At 41.2% G+C, this 22792-nt stretch overlaps 2 protein-coding genes across 5 annotated transcripts in view; both read left to right on the top strand.

Annotated features, from left to right (window-relative positions):
• LOC129208627 (putative N-acetylated-alpha-linked acidic dipeptidase) overlaps nucleotides 1-4503 on the top strand; it is a 28549-nt gene extending 24046 nt beyond the window's left edge. Inside the window, exons 17-19 of one of the 2 annotated variants that reach the window (XM_054831661.1) lie at nucleotides 241-322; nucleotides 2003-2095; nucleotides 3136-4503. In XM_054831661.1, coding sequence (XP_054687636.1) covers nucleotides 241-322; nucleotides 2003-2095; nucleotides 3136-3325 — 365 coding nt within the window. In that variant the 3' untranslated portion in view covers nucleotides 3326-4503. Of the gene's footprint in view, nucleotides 1-240; nucleotides 323-2002; nucleotides 2096-3135 lie in introns of those variants that run through there. The other variant, XR_008577867.1, reaches the window with a different exon arrangement.
• A 10420-nt stretch (nucleotides 4504-14923) lies between these two features.
• The window catches only part of NAALAD2 (N-acetylated alpha-linked acidic dipeptidase 2), a 34417-nt gene continuing 26548 nt past the window's right edge, over nucleotides 14924-22792 (top strand). The window contains exons 1-5 of one of the 3 annotated variants that reach the window (XM_054812624.1): nucleotides 14924-15141; nucleotides 16667-16778; nucleotides 19815-20001; nucleotides 21396-21497; nucleotides 22293-22418. In XM_054812624.1, the coding sequence (XP_054668599.1) occupies nucleotides 15060-15141; nucleotides 16667-16778; nucleotides 19815-20001; nucleotides 21396-21497; nucleotides 22293-22418 (609 nt within the window). In that variant the 5' untranslated portion in view covers nucleotides 14924-15059. The remainder of the gene's footprint in view (nucleotides 15142-16666; nucleotides 16779-19814; nucleotides 20002-21395; nucleotides 21498-22292; nucleotides 22419-22792) is intronic. The other 2 variants (XM_054812622.1, XM_054812623.1) reach the window with 2 other exon arrangements.

Raw genomic sequence — 22792 nt, 5'->3', positions numbered from 1 at the left:
TCAAGTAGCAAATAATGAACAATATTTGCAAAAATACTGATTTCTATTGTCTCCAAGGCAAGGTTTCACACAGAATTACATAGTTTCTAATGTAGAAATATGGGGTCATCTGATTTTCATTCAGTGAAACTTGATGGATCATGGTCACAGTGAAAGATAAAGTTTTAATTTGAATAATTTGATTTGTTAAATGATTCCTTCAGAATTTGAAGTTAAATATTTCCTTCCTGCTCCTTCCAGATGCTCTCTTTTCAGCTGTGAAGAATTTTACAGAAGTTGCTGCTAGCTTTCATGAAAGACTGCAACTAATAGATATCAATAAGTAAGTTTAACTCTTTTTTTTCTTCCAGTCACATACTCCATGTAGTCCTCTGGGCTCAGAGGGCGTAGTCTTCACTTGCATTCAGTCCCCTGAATAACCTTGGTGACAAATGACTGTCAGTCATTTGTTTCATCGTAAGTCCTTATGGAGTCTTTAAGGATCTGTTTACTCTAGGAAACAAAGTATAGAAATGTTGAATTAGTGAACATCAGAGACACAGGAGAGCCTGGGAATCTAGCCATGTTAGCTTCAAAAAGTGTCCAAGCTAATTCTTGACAGGTTTTACTTGAGGAGCAGTGCCAGAGTGATACATCGATGTGACTAGAATGCTGGTTAGCATGAGCAGAGCCAGCTCAGGTGTGTAACTCCTAAGTAGAGACACATTCTAAGATTTTGTTACTGGATTATCATTAAGGAACAAATGTTGACTTGTGATCTTCATTTGCCAGCACTCTAGTTTTCAAGATACTGGTACCACTTAATGAAAAAAAAAAAAAAAAAGAGCTGTACCATGATTGTAGTTGTGGCAAGCTTTTTGACAAGCTTTCAAGAAGTTCTATGCACCATCTATGCCAAAAGGCTTAATTTGCATTTGACTTATTTCTTAAATTATTCTTTTGTAGGCCATGCCCAGAATGAGAAACCAAACTTCCTTTTATATATACATATGTGTATGTTATATTTCTTGGGAAGAATCTAATTTAGCCATATGCTTACCCTTATGGAAGACTAAGTGAGAATAAAAGCAATCTTTTTAATGGCAACAACTTTCAAGATAAATGAGTTAACAATAATTTCTTATGTAACATATAATATTTATGACATATGACATGTATGTTCAAAATGGTTTCATTGATGGATGGCCTAAATCTAAGCATTAATTCAGCCAACCAGTTTTGGTTTCCATTTACAACAATGTAAACTTGAAAAAATTTCACTGGTGGTAGTAGAATTACTCCAGACTTACTGTGGTATTAATTTTACCATTTTTTAATTGGTGAATGCCTTTGAAGCTCTACAATAAGTTCCTTTGGATGTAAACTACCAAACCCACATATATTCAGTATAATCTTCTTCACAGTTCTTTTATTTGTTAAGCATCAGTAGTATCCTCAGAGCTATTCAAAGCACACAGACACAGATGGTCTCTGCTCTAGGGAATTTAAAATCTGCCATCAGAAAAACAGAATTCTTGGATGACTCAAAAGATGATTCTAACATCACAAGGTTCCTGTTTCTCAGATGATGTGGTTTTACATAAAAATAAATGTGATTTTATTGAAGTAATTTGCAGCTGGCTGGCTTTGTGGAAAATAGGGTCTTTAGAAGACTGTTGTACAAAAGAAGAGAATGGTCTGCTTAAGCATCCTAATGAAAAGGAGATAAAGGAATAAGATACCACATGTGAGAAAATACCAGAAAGTCTGTCTTCTTTGACACTATTCCTTGACCTTTAAAAACAGCTTTAAGAGACTTTCAGATTATGAACCAGACTGTCTCACAGTACAGATCAGCATAATTCTGTTGTGCAGGTTAGCTGACATGGGCTGTCTTGTGGGCTCCACTTTAAGTTCAATATCTTGGATCTTCTGTCCTTCATAAATCCACAGCTGTGTACACTGGGACACGAGAGTGGGCCAAACACTCTGTAGCTGACATATTCTTCTGTTTTCTTTTTAGTCTACTTGCCATCAGATCACTAAATGACCAGCTCATGCTTCTAGAAAGGGCTTTCATCGATCCTCTTGGATTACCTGGCAGGCCATTCTATAGGTAAGAAAGGCTTATTTTTCACTCTCTGCCTGGAGTACCCTATGAGAATTCCTTCAATATTTAGAGGTCCCTAAATGGAATTGTAATGATTTTATTCAACATAGTAAAAGTAGATTAAACAGGACAAATAAGATTGAAAAGGGAAAACAACATTAGGGAAAACTTCAGTGAGATACACTATACAGAATGAGGAAAAGTCATTGTTGGAAGCCTATTCAGAGCAGTAAACCCATTTCTATCGATTTCTGTGTTTTCTAAAGAGAACTAAAAGTTTGGCCCTGGACTCAGTTCAAGCAATTTCAGTGGTAAAGGATCTTTAGGAAGTTGTTATGATTTGAAAGTGAAATAGGGTATAACTGAAGTATCTACAGTGTGATCGATTATAGCAGAGCAGTCATGCTAGCAAATACAGTGTAGAGGGCAGTACTTCAACAGCAGTGAAGTGAATTCAGTAGTTCTGTCATCCAGTTCAAGAAGTAAATCTTGTTTGAAAGGCAGAATAGTCAAGTCTAGCTTTTTGGTCCTCCTACCAGTCTGCATAATTCAGAACAGTAATCTTTCCCCTAAAAAGTAACTGTAGAAAGAGAACTTAAGATCTACAATCATTGTACCTCTCATAGCTTCTGATTAAAAATTTGTTGAGAACAGTCTCTCGTGAAAACATTGGCTTTTCTACCTCAAAGCATGCCTTTATCTGTTAGAGATTGTGTATATCTGTGAGAAAAGAAGCTGGCTTTTTTTAATTTTTCCATTTTAGATGAAATGAGGGAAAATAAAATACTTTAGTCAACTGTATCCCAAATCTTCTTGAGATAAAGAAGGCAAAGTTCTGGAATTAGCATGGACTAACGTAGCTTATTTAATTGTCTTGCTTCATAGATTATAGGTGCTATCGCTGCAATAATCTTATTTATTTACATCTTCAGTGTCAAGAATTTAACATGATATAGCAACAGATTAGTTTTATTCAGAAAATAATATGTTTTATTTTCCTAATGCAGAATATTGTTGGTTTTTTTTTTCCCTCTACTTCCCTACAGACATGTTATCTTTGCTCCAAGCAGCCATAACAAGTATGCAGGAGAATCATTCCCAGGGATCTATGATGCCATGTTTGACATTAAAAACAAAGCTGATCAACATGAAGCCTGGGAAGAAGTTAAGAGGCAGATTTCCATTGCAGCCTTCACTGTACAGGCTGCAGCAGAAACACTGAAAGAAGTAGCATAAATAGCAACAACCTAATCATCAACAACGACTATGTTTGACAATTTCCAGAAGCCTTAAAACCAGAACATTTAAAAACACTAGGAGGATTATTACAAAGAACACAGAATAAAAAAAAATGTTGTTCTTTGCAAATAATATACCTAAGTGGAATGCATTTAACAGCGTTAACAAGGTAATGTAGTCCATTCAGAGAGCTCAGGCTTTAGATATCTTCTGAAGTGAGTGTGAAAAAGTTTCATATTTTCTCTCAGCTTCATATTTTTAAGAATCGCTAACCACTGGATTTATTTTCAGAGCTTTGAGTTTTTGCTAGCTTGATTATTATAGCAGTCCCCAAGTGCATTGGAAAACAGAAGTTTCTTGTTTCTATCAGTTTCTAATTTTGTTGTTGACTTTTTATTATTTACTTTGGAGTTGTATAATTATACTCCAAGATAGCACTTTCCACTCTCCTTTTACACAAAGATTCATGTATGAAGATGGGAAAACTGTCAGATACCATGTGAAGGATGTATAATGATCATAACAAGTTTTGGGCAGCCAGCCCAGAATACTCATCTATGATGTTCTTCTCTTCACATGCTGAGACTTGCAGCTGTTTGCAAATAAAATTAAGCAAGAAGCTTTCTTGCTTAAGTAAAAACAAGGCAATACATATTGTCAGACGTGTAATCATCTCACAAAACATGTCTTTGGAGATGAAGACCTACTTTTATTCTTTTATCCAAAGTCTACCCCTGCTCTGCCTTGTCCATATCAAGGTATTTTTAATATGAAGACAATTAGAAGCAAAGAAAATTCATCATGTCCTAAGTTTGAAAGGATACTAAATTACTACCATCTTTGTAGAATCTGCATTTCTGATTTTGGTGTGCAGCTTACTCTTATGACAGTCTGCTCAAAAGACTACAGTGGGACAACCGAGATCAGACAGAGAAAACTCAGAAAATCAAATCCCCTCATCTGCCACTCTGTCACTAGAGGATTGCTAACGTCTTGCACAGCAATATTTTGTGTAATTTGATCTACCATTTCAACTGAGGCCTCCACCATGTTTTAGAAGACCGTCCCATGATCTGATGCATTTCAGTGTCATGGTAGATTTTTTTCTTTTCCGTAAGACCTCATTTATTCATAAATATTTCTCCTCTTCACATTAAACCCCTTTTGGCAAGTTACTATAATTAAGTCATTATTTTACCTACCTGTTGGTCTTTCTCATAAAGTAATCCAGTTTACCAGATAAGGGAAAATGCTCTTACACCTACAGCTATTGCTCAGTTATTTTCACATTTTTATGAAAGTGATTGTAGTAGAACCATGAAGACATGCCTTCCCTGAAATCTAGTTGTGCTGATGGGAGACATTGGTGTCTGTTACTGTTTTATCGCTGCTGGCTGCTCCACTGCCAGTGGAGAATTCAGTATGATGGTCTATAATCCACCTCTAGCAAAATTAGCTACGTTAGTTTAGATCATCAGTTAGGTTAACCTAGAAGGTTTTGTCTGCAGCAATCAAGGGAATGATAACACAAATACACCATGCAGAGAGGGACAGCGATAAACAGCTTCTGTGACCACATGGATTACAAAAAGAGTATTTTTCTATTGCTAAGGAGGATGAACCGAAGCACCAAACTCCAAAATAGTGGAGATCTTTCCCTAAATGACCTATAAACTTCCACAACAACTTGTCTCAGTCCAGAAGACATAAATTTTTAATCTCTGGCCTAACCATAGCATTGTTTTACTTAAGTTTAATTAAAGCCCTTTTTAGCAACAGCTAGCAGGTAGTATACAATGTCAGGGCCCAGGACTTCACAAAATACAGAGATAGTTATACTCTTAAACTACAGCAACATTCATTTAAAAAAACCACCTGTGGACTGTCCCCTAAACACTGCAGGTAATAGGATAAAGGGACAGAAGCTCTCTCCTATTGAGTCTTCCCCTGTGTGGTGGGTTGACCCTGACTGGGGCCAGGTGCCCACCAGAGCCGCTCTCTCACTCCCCTCATTCACTAAACGGGAGAAAAGGCATAGCGAAATGCTTGTAGGTCGAGATAAGGACAGGGAGAGATCACTCACTAATTGTTGTCACGAGCAAAACAGACCAAACTTAGGGAATTCATCTAATTTATTACTAGGCAAAACAGAGTGGAGGAATGAGAAATAAAATCAACTCTTAAAACACCTCTCCCCACCCCTCCCATCTTCCCGGGCTCAACTTCACTCCTGGCTTCAACCTTCCCTCCCTCAGCGGCACAGGGGGACGGGGAATGGGGGTTACGGTCAGTTCATCACATGTTGTTTCTGCCGCTTCTTCCTCCTCAGGGGGAGGACTCCTCTCATCGTTCCCCTGCTCCAGCATGGAGTCCCTCTCACAGGGTGCAGACCTTCAGGAGCAAACTGCTCCAGCGTGGGGTCCCCCACGAGGTCACAAGTCCTGCCAGCAAACCTGCCCTGGCGTGGGCTCCCCTCTTCACGGGTCCACCGGTCCAGCCAGGAACTTGCTCCAGCGTGGGCTTCCCACGGGCCACAGCCTCCTTCAGGTGCCTCCACCTGCTCCAGCGTGGGGTCCTCCACGGGCTGCAGGTGGAATCTCTACACCCCCTCATCCTTCCTCCATGGGCTGCAGGGGGACAGCCTGCTTCACCATGGCCTTCACCACAGGCTGCAGGGGGATCTCTGCTCCGGCGCCTGGAGCACCTCCTGCCCCTCCTTCTTCACTGACCTTGGTGTCTGCAGAGTTTCTTACATCTTCTCACTCCTCTCTCTGGCTGCAAAAGCTCTCTCTAGCTTGTTTTTTTTTCCTTTCTTAAATATGTTATCACAGAGGCGCTGATTGGCTTGGCCTTGGCCAGCGGCAGGTCCATCTTAGAGCCGGCTGGCATTGGCTCTGTCAGACACAGGGGAAGCTTCTAGCAGCTTCTCACAGAAGCCACCCCTGTAACCCCTAGCCCCCCCACTACCAAAACCTTGCCACGCAAACCCAACACACCCTGCACGCAAAACATTCAAGGTCCAGAGAGAGGAAGCACCCGTAAGGCTGGTTGTAACACGATGGTTTACGAGATGTTTTGGTAAGGTGAGATTGAAACTGTCCAGTGCCTTCTCCCAGATTTGGGTCTGCTTTTTGACTTTGTTCACTGCAAACCACAACTTGTAGCAGTTGAATTTTAAAAGCAAATGGAGCTTCACTTAATTTTTTGAGAAAAGATCCTCAGATATACTCAGTCCAGCTCTTTCCCCAAGCCCTATCCCAGACTTTTTCCAAAGGGATTTGAGATCAAACACACTATATTCCATGGTATCAGTGGGGGTGTTTCCCCACTCGTCAGCATGAAGCTTTTCTGATCTCCACTCTGAGAAGCCAAATACTTGGTGCTGACTTCTCTTGAGACAGCTGCTTAATGAAGCTATGTGATTTGTAGTCAGCTGTCCAAGCCATATGGCAAAATATTTGCATGGATGCATATACAACCTTCCGTTTCCTATATGTGTCACTAGGATTATGAGTTCTAAACAAAAAGCAAAAAATGAAAGAATAGTTCTGTATACACTGAGAAATACTATGTCACATGACTCATTTACTAGGATGATACAAAGAAGCAAGGGTCACATTGCACGTTTATGAACAAAATCAGGCCAACTGACACACATCAGTGAATGAAGACATCGAGTTCCTACCAGACAAGTGGGGAACAATGGTTAAATAAATAACGCACATTAAAACCACTGTCTTAATAGGTTCTTGGAAACTTTGTAACTACACTAAGAAACAATTCCAGTCCATTGAGTCATAGAGCTCAAAAAACTGTCTGAATGAGACAGATGAGCAAGGAGATGTATGCTCTGAAGAAGTTGACTAAGGAAAGGCAGACAATGAGAAGTCAGATACAGGAATAACTGCTTTTTAAGCATGTGTGTTTCTTGTTAGATCTGTCACAGTATCTCAGGGGCATAGCTATTAGCTAACTCAAGCCCTGAGTGTGAAATCCTTTCCTGTACAAGAAGTCAAGATAAGGTTTGTGTGCTAATTCTCCTTCAGTGAAGTAGAACTTCAAGCAACATAAAAAAGTCTTTTTTATTCTAGACTTCTACAGTGAGTTGAAATTCAGTCTTAACACTGCCAAATGCTGTTGACCAGATTAGCAGTTTTAGCTCTCAAGGTCTGATATTATTCTATAGTAACTTGCCAACAAAGACTGTTGAATGAAATAAAAAACATAATTTAGTTGTTAACAGGAATGAAAACCAATATCAACTAAGTATCTTGGATTCACAGTTTATTGATCATCTAACATGAGCCAGTTTTTCATTTAACTACAGATGTTTTCAGCTAGACATGGCCATTAGCAGAGTTGTTTACTATAATCAACTTTCAGTTCTTTTATTTTCTACATATGCTGTAATTCATACTTGGAAGAACTAACATCCTAATTCCAGACACACTGCAGACAAACTCACCGAATCATTGATTTATATACAGCAGCGGATGACTTAATTACAAGACAAGAGCTTTAGAAGTATTTAGTAAGCAGAGGGAGCAACCTAGCTGGCACAGTGGCATTGTTGAGAGCATCCTTTCCAATTAGAGCAATTACATTAAAGAATCTGGAGGTAAAATGAAAAAGCAATGGTATTTTTTGAAGAACGTACTTCATATCATATAATCACAAATCGGATGCTGTCAGTTTTCCAAAGAACTCTATACAATGACCATCCTATGCGCTAAGACTCTAAATCAAATTAAATGGAAGCATACCCATGTGTGGGAAAGGTAGAAACTATACTTGTATCAAAATTAATCCTTGCTGTCATGAACCCAGCAGTGTCAATGTTACTTTGGCTGGAATGTCTGTTGACCTTACAGCATAATTTCTAAAGATAGATGTCAACACAGATCTTACTTCAAGTGTTGATTCAGCTGAGACAGAGCAATCACTAGTAGTCAAGATCTTTGAGATCAGACCTGTGCTCATCTCTGTTTATATGAGCAGTTTGAAATGTGCTGCTGGACTACATACAGTACTGTGGTGGAGCAAAGCAGCCAACTCTCACAGCTGGAGTCAGAGTAAATTGTATTTCTTTCACTTGATCAACAGCAGTTCCCCAGGGCAGGGGATTGTAATGAATGGAAGACTATCACAGAATCATAGGATCATAAGGTTGGAAGAGAACTCAGGAGGTCTCTAGTCCAAACTCCTGCTCAAAGCAGGGGGAGCTCCCAGGTCAGACCAGGTTGCACAGAGTTTTATCCAGTTTGGTCTTGAAAATCTCTGAGGATGGAGACCAAGTAACTTCTCCATGCAACATATTCTAGTGCTTCACAACCCTCATGATGGACAAGCTTTTTCTTATATCCAGACAAAACCTTTTGGTTTAGTTTTTGACTGTTGTTTCTCATCCTCGTCATGCACCACCGACTCTGTCTTCTTGAGAAACTTTTCGGACATACTGGAAGACACCATTTGGTTTATGTTCATTGTGCAGTCCTTCACTCTCTCTGCCTCACTGGGTACATTCCTCTTGTAGAAAAAAGGGTCAAAGTTTGCAAGCTGAATTTGTTCTCTGCCAGCAATGCAAACTTTATTTTAGCTGGAATCGGATAAAGGACTCCTGAAGTTCAAGATAACAGAGACATCAACTCAAACCGTCAAAATCTACTACTGTTTTAATCTGGTAGTCAGATAGACTGCAGAGGCCATGAGAGAGTGCTGGGGGACTGTGCAACTGCCAGAATAAGAAGGAAACTACAGATTTGAAATTGCAGTTGAGCATTCCCATTGCCTTTTTTCCTGCAGGAGCTGCCTTTCCCACAAATCAGGGCCCTTTGATCTCTCAAGCCACAAGTTCAACCTTTACTCAAACAATAGGTCAAGCAGCACAACAGCAGCATATCTTTCTTACTGCAGGTATTAACCTTTGGGACCCAGTTGCTGAGCAGCTACAACCTACAATTTACAAGCCCTAGCGTTCATTCTGTGTATTATGTATTTTTATGTACTGTTGCTGGTTTTGCTAATTGGCTATATAGCATAATTATGTATTCAACAAACAAGTGCATACTAGTTTCACATTTGGCATGTGTATCTTTGCCATTTTTGGAGCTTTTCTAGTTTACCAGGGATTTTTTTTTTTTTAGCTAAGTAGAATATATGTAGCTGTCTGCTAGTTCTGCTGCTTCAGCTGGACCTCACTCTTGTTTTCACTCAACACGTGCAATTCTCACCATTCCTGAGCTCAGTATGAGGCCTATGCAGTAACAGATAGTTTTCTTGCTCGTTTTAAAAGTTATGTTAATCTGAAGAATTACTGTGTGTTCAGGAGTTTGCCTCTGTTTTGGACCTTTTTTGCAGTTTTGTCACCTGGTCTGAGAAAAGAAATCTCTTCCTAGGAATCTTCTCACATTACTGGCCTTGCATAATTTTTGTGACTACTTAGGACCAGTTTTATCTCCCATCAGCCTCAAGTCTTAACCTTGACTAAACTTAGGCTAAGCTTAGTATTTTCAGCATTGAATAAAACACCCAGCTATTACCAGATCAGCAGTCTTAGCAGTATCTTGCACTGGTAACACCTTAGTTCTAGCAGGAAAAGCCCAATGTAAAAGAATAGGGTGGCTGATAGATGTGGTTTTGATTTGGTCAGGAAGTGACTCAAAGAGAGATGAGTCTTAGGGGATACGGATCATCTTAACAGGTCTGAGCTCTCTCCTTGGCTGCTACGTGACATGCTCAGTAACAGCGAAGAGAGAGATGAGGTTTGGTTTGGAGCAGCTTCTTCTACCTCCTTACAGATGTGACTTTGCACTCCAGGTGTGCTGCACTTCAGATTTCACCATGGCAGGCTCAGTTTCCTCTGGCTCCAGTTATTCTGAGGAGCATTTGTAAGACACAATACTACAACGTTGGCTTTGTGGCTTAGTAATGTGTATAGTGGGTTATTTAGGCTGTGTCCCAAGACTCAGGAAAAAACATGCAGGATAGATACTGCATTCCTTATGCTGCATATTTTGGAACTGGTCATACCAGCGAAGGGGAGAAGGTAAAGGAGGTACAGAAACAAAAAGAGGGGGACATGAAAGGAGCAACAGAGCAATGCTAAAGAGAACCCCCATGTCCAGCCTGAGTACTGAGGAAAATGGAAACTGGTATAGAGGGAGGTCGCTTTATTGCCCCTCCCTTCTTTTGGAAAACTTGGTTCTAGCTGCTCTCTCCCCACATTCTTTAAGCAGCACATGGATTGCTGCACCCTGTTCCCCCTTCCAAAGGGAAGCCAGCAGCATCTATTAACTCTGTTACCAAGCCAAAACTTTGGTTTCGCCTCGGTGAATGGTATTTATTTAGCCTTTATATGCTGGTTTTTCTCATCTTCCCAGGAAGTGTGTAGATGAGATAGCTCAGGGATACTTTTGCAACATACCGGCAAGCAATTTCAAATATCTCTTTATAAAATAGATACGATCCAAGAGGGACAACAAAAATTCTCGTGTAGTGTCACTCCTTACACCAGTCTCCACAGCATACCAAGCTGATTCATTAGAACAGAACAGAATAGTTTGGGTTGGAAGAGACCTCCAAAGATCATTTAGTTCAACCTCCCCTCCAATGAGCAGGGACATCTTCAACTAGATCAGGTTGCTCAGAGCCCTGTCCAGCCAGACCTTGAACACTTCCAGGGATGGGGCATGTACCACATCTCTGGGCAACCTGTTCCAGCATCTCACCACCCTCATCATAAAAAATTTATATTTTTTTAGTCTGAATCTACTCTCTTTTAATTTAAAACCATTACCCCTTGTCCTATCACTACATGGCCTTGTAAACAGTCCCTCTCCAGCTTTCCTGTAGGCCTCTTAGGAGAGGTGCTCCAGCCCTCTGATCATCTTTGTGATGATATATATATAAAAAAATATAATAAGGAAATAAGGATGATAAGGGAAGGCCCAAAAGGTTCCCCCCCGCTCCAAACCAGAAAAGCCAGCCAATGGTTCATAAATCAGAAACTTTATTTCGAGGTCCACGTCAGACAGAGGGCGGGTGTCCCTGACTTCCCCTTGCCCAGGGCTGTGGGGAACTTCCAGCTGCCTGTGGGACCATGGCACGGTGCAGACCGGGGCTGTGTGTGCTTCCTTGTCCTCAGGGCAAGGGCTTTGCAGAAAGCTGCAGAAATCCCCAGCTGAGTGCCTGAGGAGGGAGGGGACAGGAGTGCCCCAGGGTCTAGTTGTGTCCCTGTCCAGGCCTGAGCCTGTGAAAGACAGGACAATATGTACAAACAACGGGAGCAGCCATGACCCTGGGTCACCGTGGGCAGCCCCTGCCCAGGGCTCTCCCAGCCTCAGGCCAAGGCTGTCAGTGCCACATCTCCCCGGCAGCCAGGAGACACCCGTCGTGGCCTGGCCATGCCACCAACCCCACCACCAGCCTGCTGCCCGCTGTGACATGGCCACTACATTGCTGGGGCTGGTGCCAGGAGCAGATAGCTCAAAAATGGCACCAGCCAGGTGTTCTTCTGATTGCTTATCTGATGTCAATGTCCTTGTAGAAAGTCACAAAGCTCTCCGGCTGAGTGGCTGAGGACAGGGGTACACCATGGTCCGGTCGCTTCCTCCTCGTGTCCTCTGGCCCTAGAAGACAAAGGAAGAGCAGCCACTGACTGCTGCAGCACAGCCAACCCCTGCCTCCCTGCCTGCAGCGCGGCCGCCCCTCCCCTGCCCTCTTCCCTGCCCTCTCACCTCAGCCTTTGCTTGCCCGCCGGCTCGCCTCTGGCCTAGGCTGGCTGACCGCACAGCCCTTTCCGTACCCTCCCTGGGCCGGCCATGCCACCGACCCCCTGTGACACGGCCCCTGCCCACATCCTGCCTGCTGGGACGGAGCCACCACAGAACGCGGGAGGGGGTGCAGGGCTGATGGAAGGCCCAGCCCTCGGCTGCCCAGGGAAAACGGGCTGTTGCTCTTCAGATTGACTCAAACACAGTGGGACAGATGGTAACTCAGGCTGATGAGGAAAATGGCTGATGCAGACAGCCTGCTGTTGCTCCTGTCTGTGTGGGGACAGCCCCTTGGCCGGGGCTTTGGTCACATCACAGCCCCTCATCGCCCCCAGCCCTTCCCACCTCCCCTTGGCCTCCTCCTCACTGTCAGGGCTGGGGCAGGGGGAGCTGGAGCCCAGCATGAGGGTGCAGACAATTTAACCTGGTGTCTAAATGCTGGGGAGCAATTCAGGTGTTTAACGTACTGACCCAGTGCCACTTTGGCTGTCTGAAAGCCTCATATATCCTGTGACTATACATGACGTTGGTAGAATACTGGACCTGGGAAAAACTCATCCCCAGGCGGGGTGCACTAAGGCACCTGAAATTGCACTAAATACTTCTTTTAGTTGCAGTTGTGGTGCCTGGAACCCCACTGGCTCCATCTGCAGACAGTTAGCTCACACCTGGCTGCACAGAGCAGGATTCAGTTGTCTGAAAATGGGCTGCGCAGCATCACGTCAGGTGTGGTGATAAGGCTCACCTGGCCTGTAGCCGCTGGTACTGGTTTTGGTACTGCCCAGTACTGGTTTGCTCTGTCCAGAGGTCTCGGACACTCCACGAGTTCCCAAATGGCCCTGGGTATTTTTCTGTTAGGAACTGAACACTCTCTGTACAGAATAATTCAAGTGCTTAAAGTCAGGTGCCTAGCGCACTTAGATATCCTTGGGCCCCATCCCGAGATGCCGCCTGTGTCCTGTACGGCAGCTCTATGGCATAGAGGAGTCCGGAGTCGAAAAGTGAAGTTAGGCTGGAAAAATGGGGCGTGGTTGTGGAAGAAAATGTTGGTTTAATTTTTGTCTTTGTTTCTCACTACCCGAGTCTATTTTCATTTGCAATAAATTAAATTATTTTTCCCTAAGTCGAGTCTGTTTTGCCTGCGATAGTAATTGGCAAGTGATGCCCTGTCTTCTCTTTATCTCAACCCATGAGCTTTTTCATCTTATTTCCTGCCCCTGTCCTGTTGTGGAGGGGGAGTGATTCAAGGCATAGATTTATACTGTATGTCATTCTTTTATTTAAATGGAACATAATATACTCCACTGGTGGCCAATCCACGGAATGTAAGAACATGCCACAATTAATAACAAATAGTATTAGGTCTGTATTTTAAGTGGTAGAAGCCGCTTGGTTGCTGCTATTGTTCAACCTCAGCTTTGCTGATGCCCTTATCACTTTAAAAAGATGTAGGCATAGAAATAAATACATTTCATACTTTCTCACTGTTGCTATTCTTACGTTCTTTCTCCACTGATGTTATCATCATGTGAGGTCTAATTTAGGTATTAATCTCCAAAAACCCTTGTCACTTTACTGTCTATTATGTGCCAGTCCTACACCTGTGGTGCTATATAAATGCTAATAATACATCAATATGCTCATTCTTTATAAGTTCTGTAGGTGGAATTCCATCTGGTTTGTATATGTCAAGTGAGATGTTGGTGTGAAAAGTCCTTGCTGTTCAGAATTTGTGATGGCTTATGAGCAGTTGGGAAATGACAGAGAAAAGATCACAAAACTGGACGTGCTTATCATTTGAACAAAGACATCCAGACGTATGCTTAAGACAGTGTCTGTGACTGGTGCAGAATACCCAAGTGGTGTAATTCTTCTCTAATCTCTGAAAAGCATTAGTGAAGTGATGGGGACATTAACCAGTCTTTTCAGCTGTTTCTGAATATTTTCAGCTCAACCTAATCTATTTAAGAAAGTTTTGATACTTGGAGCACTGCCGTTTCTTTCAGAAGATCTGTCTACTTTGGACTCTTTGGGGAGTGAGTGCTAAGAACTCGGAGCATGTCCAGGATCCCAGAAAAGCTTTCTTCAGCCAGATAACTGGTCTCAGATGGGCAGATCCTCAGTTCCAGAAAGATCAGTCTTGGCTTCTGCATAGTCATGCAGGAACTCAACAGCAGGGAGTGATGTGCAAGTTGGTACAAAATACGACAATTCTACGATTCTATGAAAATATCTTGACTACTCCCTGAAGTTGTGTCCTTTCCCAGGAGATACTGATGGATTTGGCTGAATTAGACTAGGAAAGCTTGATCCCAGGAACCTTGTAATTCCTAATGTAAAAAGCTGGAGAATATAGGAAATAATTTTGCAGCTTTTCCCAGTTGCAAATTGGATGACATCTGGAAGTGTCCCCATTGGCTAATCTAAATTGTATTCTGAGCTGCTCTAAGTATTCATCACTTGCCAAGGATTAATGTAACCATGGATTACAAAGGGGAGCAATTCAGTGCTTCCTTGGTAAAGAGAAAACAAGTTTTCCCTTCCTCCATTTCATCTCTGGGCCACTTCCACTAGAACAAATACTGATTGTGATTAAGCCTAAAACAGGAACTTTCAAAACCAGAAAGTCCTGATAATTAATAGAAATTAGCCTTTAAAATAGTACTTAGGCATTTCTTAGTGCACAGTCTGGTTGCATATTTGTTACAGAGATACAGCTACACACAAGCTGTCTTGCAGGGTGAGACTAAGAAATGGAAGTGTTTTATTGCACTCAGAAAATCGTATCATCACCCAGGGATTAAGGGTGGTTAGGCAGGAGGAGAGCTGAGAATCACAGAAGCCAAGGGCAGTCCTGGGCTGAGGGTGGGAGGAGGAGGAGGAGAGGGAGGAGAAGGAGAAAGGCAGCTGCTTGCCTGCCCTCCTCGCAGCCTGCAAAGCCGCTGGCCACCGGCGCCCATATGGCCAGGAGCAAGGCCACCTTCTGCCCATGGCTGGGCTGCCCCGGGCTGCTGGGCTGTTTCTTGCTGGGCTTTCTTGCAGGTGAGTACAGAGACACTGGGGCTCAGCCCGTAGCCTTTGCCCTGTACAGACACTTATGTGCAACTCCTGTTGTGATTAAACTCCCTATCGGGGAGCTTTTACTGCTTTTTGGGGATGTTATAAATCGCTCGTCCCACTGTTTTTCTAAGAGGCTGTTCTGTCTAGCAATTTCAGTCTTCAGGGAGTGAGAGGAATAGAGCGGCTGCGTGCCCCAGCCCAGGACGAGCCCTGGTGAACTGACAGCTTCCCGTAACGGGCAGGCAGACGTTCAAAGAGGAGAGACTAATAGAAGAGTTTGAGCCTTCTGTGATTACAAAACCTCCAGGATTATCTTTTTATTTGTGTTTCCTGATTTTTACTGAAGATCTATTTAAATGCTCCTATTCAGCTGCTATTTTAGAAATCAAGGAATGTAGAGGAGGAGTTCTGACTGACAGCCAAGAGTGGAGTTGCTGTATTTTCCATCATGTACAATGAACTTCACTAGAACATTAGATTCTTTTCTGCAGTCACTTGCAGCATTTGATTTTAAGTCTAAAATTGCATGTCTGCATCTCTCCTTTTTAAACTTGTGTTGTAGCATGCACTTAAGGCTAAAGCACGAAAAAAAATATAAACCCATGAGACTATTAAATATGAAAAAAATAGTAGTTTGATTTAGGAGATCCCTGAACTGCAAATTTCTGGTGCTTGTGCTATTCTTACACATTTCCCTGAACATCATCTTTTGGCCATGCTCCAAAACAGGATACTAGGCGAGATGGACCTTTGGTCTGATCCAGTATCACTGTTGTGTTACTACAATTGCATTTAAGTCTAACAGGTCATATATATTGTGCATGTGACAGCATATATACTTGGCTTTATTAGGACAATTTTCCCACTTTGGGATTTTCTAGCTATAATAGTAAAAGGGTTTTCTTTTTTTGAAGACAAATTCATAAAGTTGATGTGCTCTCTCAGATTTATGGCAACTGAAAAATCTTTAACTTTTTAAAACTGACTAGGGTCACAGTTAACTTTATTCCTTTAATTATTAAATAGACTATTCCCACCCTTCCCCAAATCTGTAACTATTACAATGCTGGCGGGGTGGCTGTTGAGTCCTAGATCTTGACTAGAAATATGCTTATGCACATATTTTTAAGTATATGTATAAATTAAATAAGGGAATTTCATCATGAGTATCAGGAAATCAGTCCTCCCTCTGTTAATCGAGAATTTAAACTATAATTTAAAATTAATGAGAGATGAATCTGCCTTAAAAAGGGGACTACATTTACCAGAGATTTAGAGTGTGCTCTTTCAATTGTGTCACTTTTTTGGCAATTCAGTCGATGAAGTATATTTTACTTTTCTGTTTCACTTCTATGTTTGAGCCAGCAAATGCTGACAGAGGGTGCTCTAAGCCTTGCTCATCCTCTTGGTTTTAATGAGACTGTTCAGTACTTTAGGTTGCACGTGGGCTCAAATATGTGAGCACTGGGGTTCTTGCTAAGTAGGAAGCTTTTCAAATGTGTTTCAGGATGGTTTACAAAACCGACCGAAAAAAACCCTAACGCTTCAGATGTCTATCAAAATGTGAGACAGAAACTTGTGGCTGAAATGAAAGCAGAAAACATCAAGCAATTCCTTCGGTAAGCCCTGTGCGTCTTGGTTTTTTGAATAATTTTATCAGTCACAAAAGCCAGAAAGTGATAACATCAGCTCCCAGGAACAGTCTCTGAAAGCAGAGCTGTTAAGATGCTTTGGAAGTATTTTTTTGTACAGAATGTCTGGGGGAAGGGGAAGGGAGAGACTCACACCCCTTCTGTTCACCCTCCCCATTTCTGAAGTTACCTTTTTGGAGTGTTTGTACTGTTAAGTGTACTTCTCTCAAGCTGAATTACTGCCAGTGCTTATCATGCTTTTTTATTACGGTTTTCCATAGTCTTGATTTAATGCAGTGTAAGTCTCTGGTTTTTCCTCACGAGTGTCTGAAGCTCTAACACTGGACAACTTTGCTTTGTCTCAGACTGAGATGATTTTACTGTATTTGGGATACACTGATTACTTTTCATTACATTTGATTGCTAATCTGCCCGGTGTCCTTAAACTTTCCGTTTGAGCAACCAGTTTAAGTACAAAATGAATGTATTAAAAATGTGCTACAAAGTTTGCACGGCACTGAGTTGCATGTATAGTTACAACTGCTAATTCCTTTAGCGTGGCCATATTGGATAATGTGCTGTGAATTGGGTGCTTGAGATCCCGTTACACGCTGCCTTCTGTTTCAGAAGGTGAAGGGCCCTGTCCATGCACAGTATGTGTGTTATGGCTGCTTAAGTCTCACATGATGTAATTGTTATTAAATATACTTTTTTGCATCCTGCTGCATCCATGTGGTTCTTTCAAAACATCTAAAATGCTAGGGATATAGAAGTACCCTCTTGGTTTGCTGTGTATTCCACCGGAAATGAAAAAAAAAACAAACCTAAAAATATTGTGCATATTTATATCTTCTATGGAGGAACAAATATATTCACACCAAAAGTAAACAGATATAATCTCTTGTTAGTAACATGTTGATATTCAGCATGTAAGTCAGAAGCTGCATCATAAACATCAAAGGATTGCTGACAAACTTGATTTCTGTACATTTATTCTAAACCCGAAAGGTTTTATTTCTAACATCAATTAGCTCTTTAAGTCTATAGGCCTTATCTTATTTTGTGTTTCTTGCTCTCAGTGGATTGGAGAGTTCCTGAAGATTATGTTTGAGTGAGAGTCTAGGCAACATTGAGATTGATGACAGCATAAAATAGCTCTGCAATTATGCTGGTTTCTTGGCCACAGGGTATTAATGGTGTCTGGTTTGTCTGCTTGCTTTGATAATGGGCCAAATGCTTCATACTGGTTTTATTTTCCTAAATTCAAATAAAAAGCAGGAACTGCAGAAAAATTATATTCATACACTCTCCAAAAAAGTTAGTTAAAAGCATAAAAAAATGTTAATTTGAGAATTTTGATCCATATTCTTAGTTTTTAAAATTACTAAATGTGCGTTTATCAAGTGGGGAAAGCAAACCATGAGTCTCAGAAAATGCAAACACCTTGACCTTAGCATTGAATTATAGCTATGGAGAGGATGAAACTGTTTGGAAGCGTAAAATTGAAAAAAGCGATCATGTACTGTTCAGTATATTTTTCCTGATGGCATATGTAGTATTTAAACTAGCGTACTTAAGGAATCAAAAGGTACTTAAAATACTTAGAGAATAAAAGTGCAAGAAAAAAAAGGCAACAAGCTTTGGCAAAGGTTGCTTCCAGACCTCAGTGAACACCTGCACAGTTTAAAGAGCGGGAGAGACAAGAGCAGAGAGCAGAAGGTTGTGGTCTACATCATAGATGGTCTAGATGCATTCAAATCCAGGGGGCCAGGTGGGATTCACGGAAAGACCTGGATGTTATGACTGCAAGGGTGCTGTCTGTGAGAAGTTCTGGTGATTGAAAGACGTCCCTGGTTGCTGAAAAAGGCTGATGTTGTGCCCATCTTCAAGTAAGGCAAGAAGGACAACCTGGGGGGACCGTGGGCTGGCCAGCTTCACTGCAATCCTGGGAAGGGTGACCTAACATCCTTCTGGAATCTCTTTCCAAACACATGAAGCACACAAAGATAAGTTAGGAACAGTCAGCATTTTTTACCTTATGTAAATAGAAAAAAAAGAAAAGAAAAATCCCTACTGATCAGGGTGATTGTCTTCTCGAAGGAAATGACTGGCTATGTGTATCCGTGGAGATGTTACAGTGGCTGTAACATCCTTGACTGCCAAGGCTTTGGACATCATCTCCTGCAGCATTCTCATTTGGAAGCTGAGGAAGCGCATACTGAAGAACAAGTTGAAAATAGGCTGAACTGATAGGTCAAAGTGGTACTAATCATGGTATTTGGTACCACTAATTAATGGTAATTAATGGTATCTGGCATCCGTGGGGCAGCCATTAACAAGTAGCCTGTTGGTGCTTGGTACCCAGCTGACTCATCAGCGTTCACCGTAACTCGTTTGTTCAGTGGGACACACAAATTCTAGGCAGATTTGTGTAGGGTAGCGCGGAGGGGCTGGATATTGTTTCTGACTATGTATCACAATTATGTGTTATATCTGATCTGGATGTAAATGTTGTTAAGAAGGTTTTTATTATTCAAGCTTTTGATTAAGAAAAAAAGACAAATCTGTGAAGATAATTTGACATAATGATTTTCAAATTAAACTTATTAGTACATGTTATGCCAGCAATGTACAAACCTATCAGCAGAATTATCTGGAGGGCTCCTTTCCGAATGTGTAGCTTTTCTGTATCTATTTCTGCTCCTTGCATACTGTTCATATTCTTTTGCTGAATGCCTTTGACACTGATTTTCATTGCTTGTGTGTAGATGTGGCTATTTCTCTTATGCAAAGAGAAAGGTTCAACTGACTTCTCTTAAGGCCTGGGGAAAGATCCTCTGCTCTGACACATTTTGTGTTTATCCTGATGCAGACTCTGGTAAACAAACATGTTATACAGCTCAGACTTTAAGACCTTACTTTCCCTGCATATGGCTTGAAGATAAATTGATACACACTGATCCGACTTCACTATTGTGCCTCTCTGCATTTGCTGCTTATTAGCAATTTTCTGTTTTATTCTAGCTCGTTTACCAAGTTGCCTCACCTCGCAGGAACTGAACAGAATCTTCTGCTTGCCAAACAAATTCAAGGCCAGTGGAAGGAATTTGGACTGGATTCAGCAGAACTCGTTCATTATGATGTGCTTCTTTCGTACCCAAATGAAAAGCAGCCAAACTACATCTCAGTAATTGATGATCAGGGGAACGAGGTGATCTTTTTAATGATTAAACTATATTTATGTAAGACTTTTTAAAGAAACAGTGTCTTCCTCTGTTTTGCCACCCACTCATCCCAGCATGTGCTTTTATAATATGATAAAAAAATCCAGTGCAAAGGGAACTCATATTTAGAAATGGGTTTCCAGAATGTGCAGCAGAACAGCAGAGTCGCTGAAATCTCAGTGCCTCATAGAGTGGAGGGAGGATGTGCACAGAGGCTGCGATTAATGCCAGTGGACCATAAGGTGTGGGAATGGCCATACTGGTTCAGATTAAGGATACATCTAGGCTAATATCCTGTTTCCATAAACAGCCTTAAATAGATGCATGGGGAAGTTTAAGAACAAAGAAATGTATTTGAGGCATGCAATTCTTCCAGTGTCTAGCTGTTTTCAGCTCAGGGGTTCTCTGAGCGTGGTGCAATTAGTCTCTTAAGAATTCTCATTAGACCTCTTTTCCAAGTATTTATCCAGTTAGTGGCCCTCGTTAGATCTCTCTTCCAAGTACTTATCCAATCTCTGCTTGAACATTTGTACAATTCCTGTTCCCACAACATGCTGAGGTAAGGAATGCCATGCAGATACTATCCATGGTATGAAGTACTGCCTCCTTTCATTTGCTCTGAACATGATCCTACTGTCTTCCTATGGTGTCTCCTAAGTTAGTGTTGGAAGTAATAATGAACAGTCGGTCTATAGTCACCTTCTCCATTTTGTACACACAGGAATAAAGAAGTAGATGTAAAATCTGACAAGGAGCCTGAGTGAGGAGAGGAGATGGGACTGCTAGAGAAGCATCATAGCACATAGATAGGGACAAAGAGCCCTGGTAGAAACTGAGGAGTATGTGCTCGGGGATGACGTGAGCTGAGAGCTGAAAGAATGGAGAAATTCTTCCAGAAACCCCGTAACAGTCTCTCAGCTATAATCTCATAAGGTGACAAAGAGTGCACGTGAACCTTGAGGCAACAAGGTTACAATAGATGGTCATAAAAGGCAGAGCATTTAACTGGAGCATAACTAGCAAAGAGGTGAAGAATAATAACACAGGTGAGAGTAATCACAAAAAATACCTGTGATGGCATGGATGAACTAGATGTCTTTTTATTGTCATCACCTCTTGGCAATTTTCAGCTACTTCTTTGCTTAGGTTGAGGCAGTGACTGATGACCATCTTCTGGCAAGTGATCTATCTCTCTGTTATAAAAATTCAGCTATGTATACCTAGCTGGTTTTTTGTTTGAACTTATGCGTGCTAGTGCAATTGTATTTTTTGCTAACAATTTATGGAAACTAGCATATCATCTGCAATAACCAAGCTTATTGTACAAACTTGTGCCTGGAGATACAGTGTTTGACCAAAGACTTCTGTTATTTATTGATAGATTTTCAATACATCGTTGTTTGAACCACCTCCACAGGGGTATGAAAATGTTAGTGATATACTGCCACCATATAATGCTTTTTCAGCACAAGGAGTGCCAGAGGTAAGAAAAAAAATATGTAAGAGTATTATTAGCTGAAGTCATATTTTGCGAAACACTTGCTGGGATAGATTGTTCCAACTTCTTGTAGTAGTTTTAATTAACCATCAGTATAAGAGAACACAGGGACAGCTAGGCCACATGTTGTGAGAAGGTTAGAAGTCTCCTTTTAGAAAAAAAGCTTTATCAAAGTGCTAGAAATCTGAATCACATAATAAGTGAAAAGCTTTTATCTTTATGGAGAACGTTGGACACATCTCAGGTTACTCCACATTACTCAATCGTATGGAGAGGACTTGCTTAAGTCTTAAGTAGAAATAGCAATATATAAGTCAATTTGGAAGACATTTTGGATTAAGTGAATGTCTTCAAAGGCTACGAAAGTCCCTCATTTAATCTGATAATTCATCATGGAGGAACAAGTCAGGGACAACATTGCATTGCATAGATGAATGAAATCATATAATTGCAAGTGTTTGTGTAGACAAGGAATACCACTCTTTTGTCATGGCTACAGAAGTTTGTCAGTTTAGCAAAGTATATTGGTTTAGTTTCCAACCTCAGTTTATAGAGCTGCTGTTAAGTGCAGGATAATATAGAAAGGTCAACAGTTTGAGCCAAGGCTTCCTATAGAACATTATGGAAATCTTTTATTTCTATGGGCACTGGCTCTTGTTTGTAGAAATGCAAAAAAGTAACTATATCATACATAGTGAATAAAACTGTGTATTTCTGAAAACAGGTATTTTGTTTGTTGAATGACCGGTTGCCATGAACCTGCTTTTCTTTTCTGTGCAGGCAGATCTGGTATATGTGAATTATGGCCGCACTGAAGATTTTTTCAAGCTGGAGCGTGAAATGGGAATTAACTGTACAGGAAAGATTGTCATTGCCAGATATGGCAAGATCTTCAGAGGAAACAAAGTAAGGGTTGTGTTTTATTTTTTCCTCTGTGGGTCAAACATTGCTCATGGTAGAGCTGGCGGGAGATAGGAGTGCTCTAAGTTGGAACATATGAGCAGAAGGAAGCCTGCAATGTATCCATTGTGACTGCATTCTAAGAATAACTTCCTAAACAATAAAACCAGATGCATGTATTAATCTCCTGAGACTGAGATGACTGCAAATTCCTTAGGCAGTCTTGCAAAAGATTAGTTTAGGGAACTGAGCGGTTTGTTGAGCCAAGGCTTTTAATACTTTTCATCCATAGAACTGCAATATTTTGAAGAAGTGTTTGACAAGGAATCTGGTGCACGGGGATTGAATAACTAACTATTCTGACTTTAGACAACTCTGAC

The sequence above is a fragment of the Grus americana genome, chromosome 1 (genome assembly GCF_028858705.1).
Source record: "Grus americana isolate bGruAme1 chromosome 1, bGruAme1.mat, whole genome shotgun sequence".
Classification (NCBI taxonomy): domain Eukaryota; kingdom Metazoa; phylum Chordata; class Aves; order Gruiformes; family Gruidae; genus Grus; species Grus americana.
Note: the sequence above shows the minus strand (reverse complement) of the source record. Positions and strands in the feature narration are given on the sequence as shown.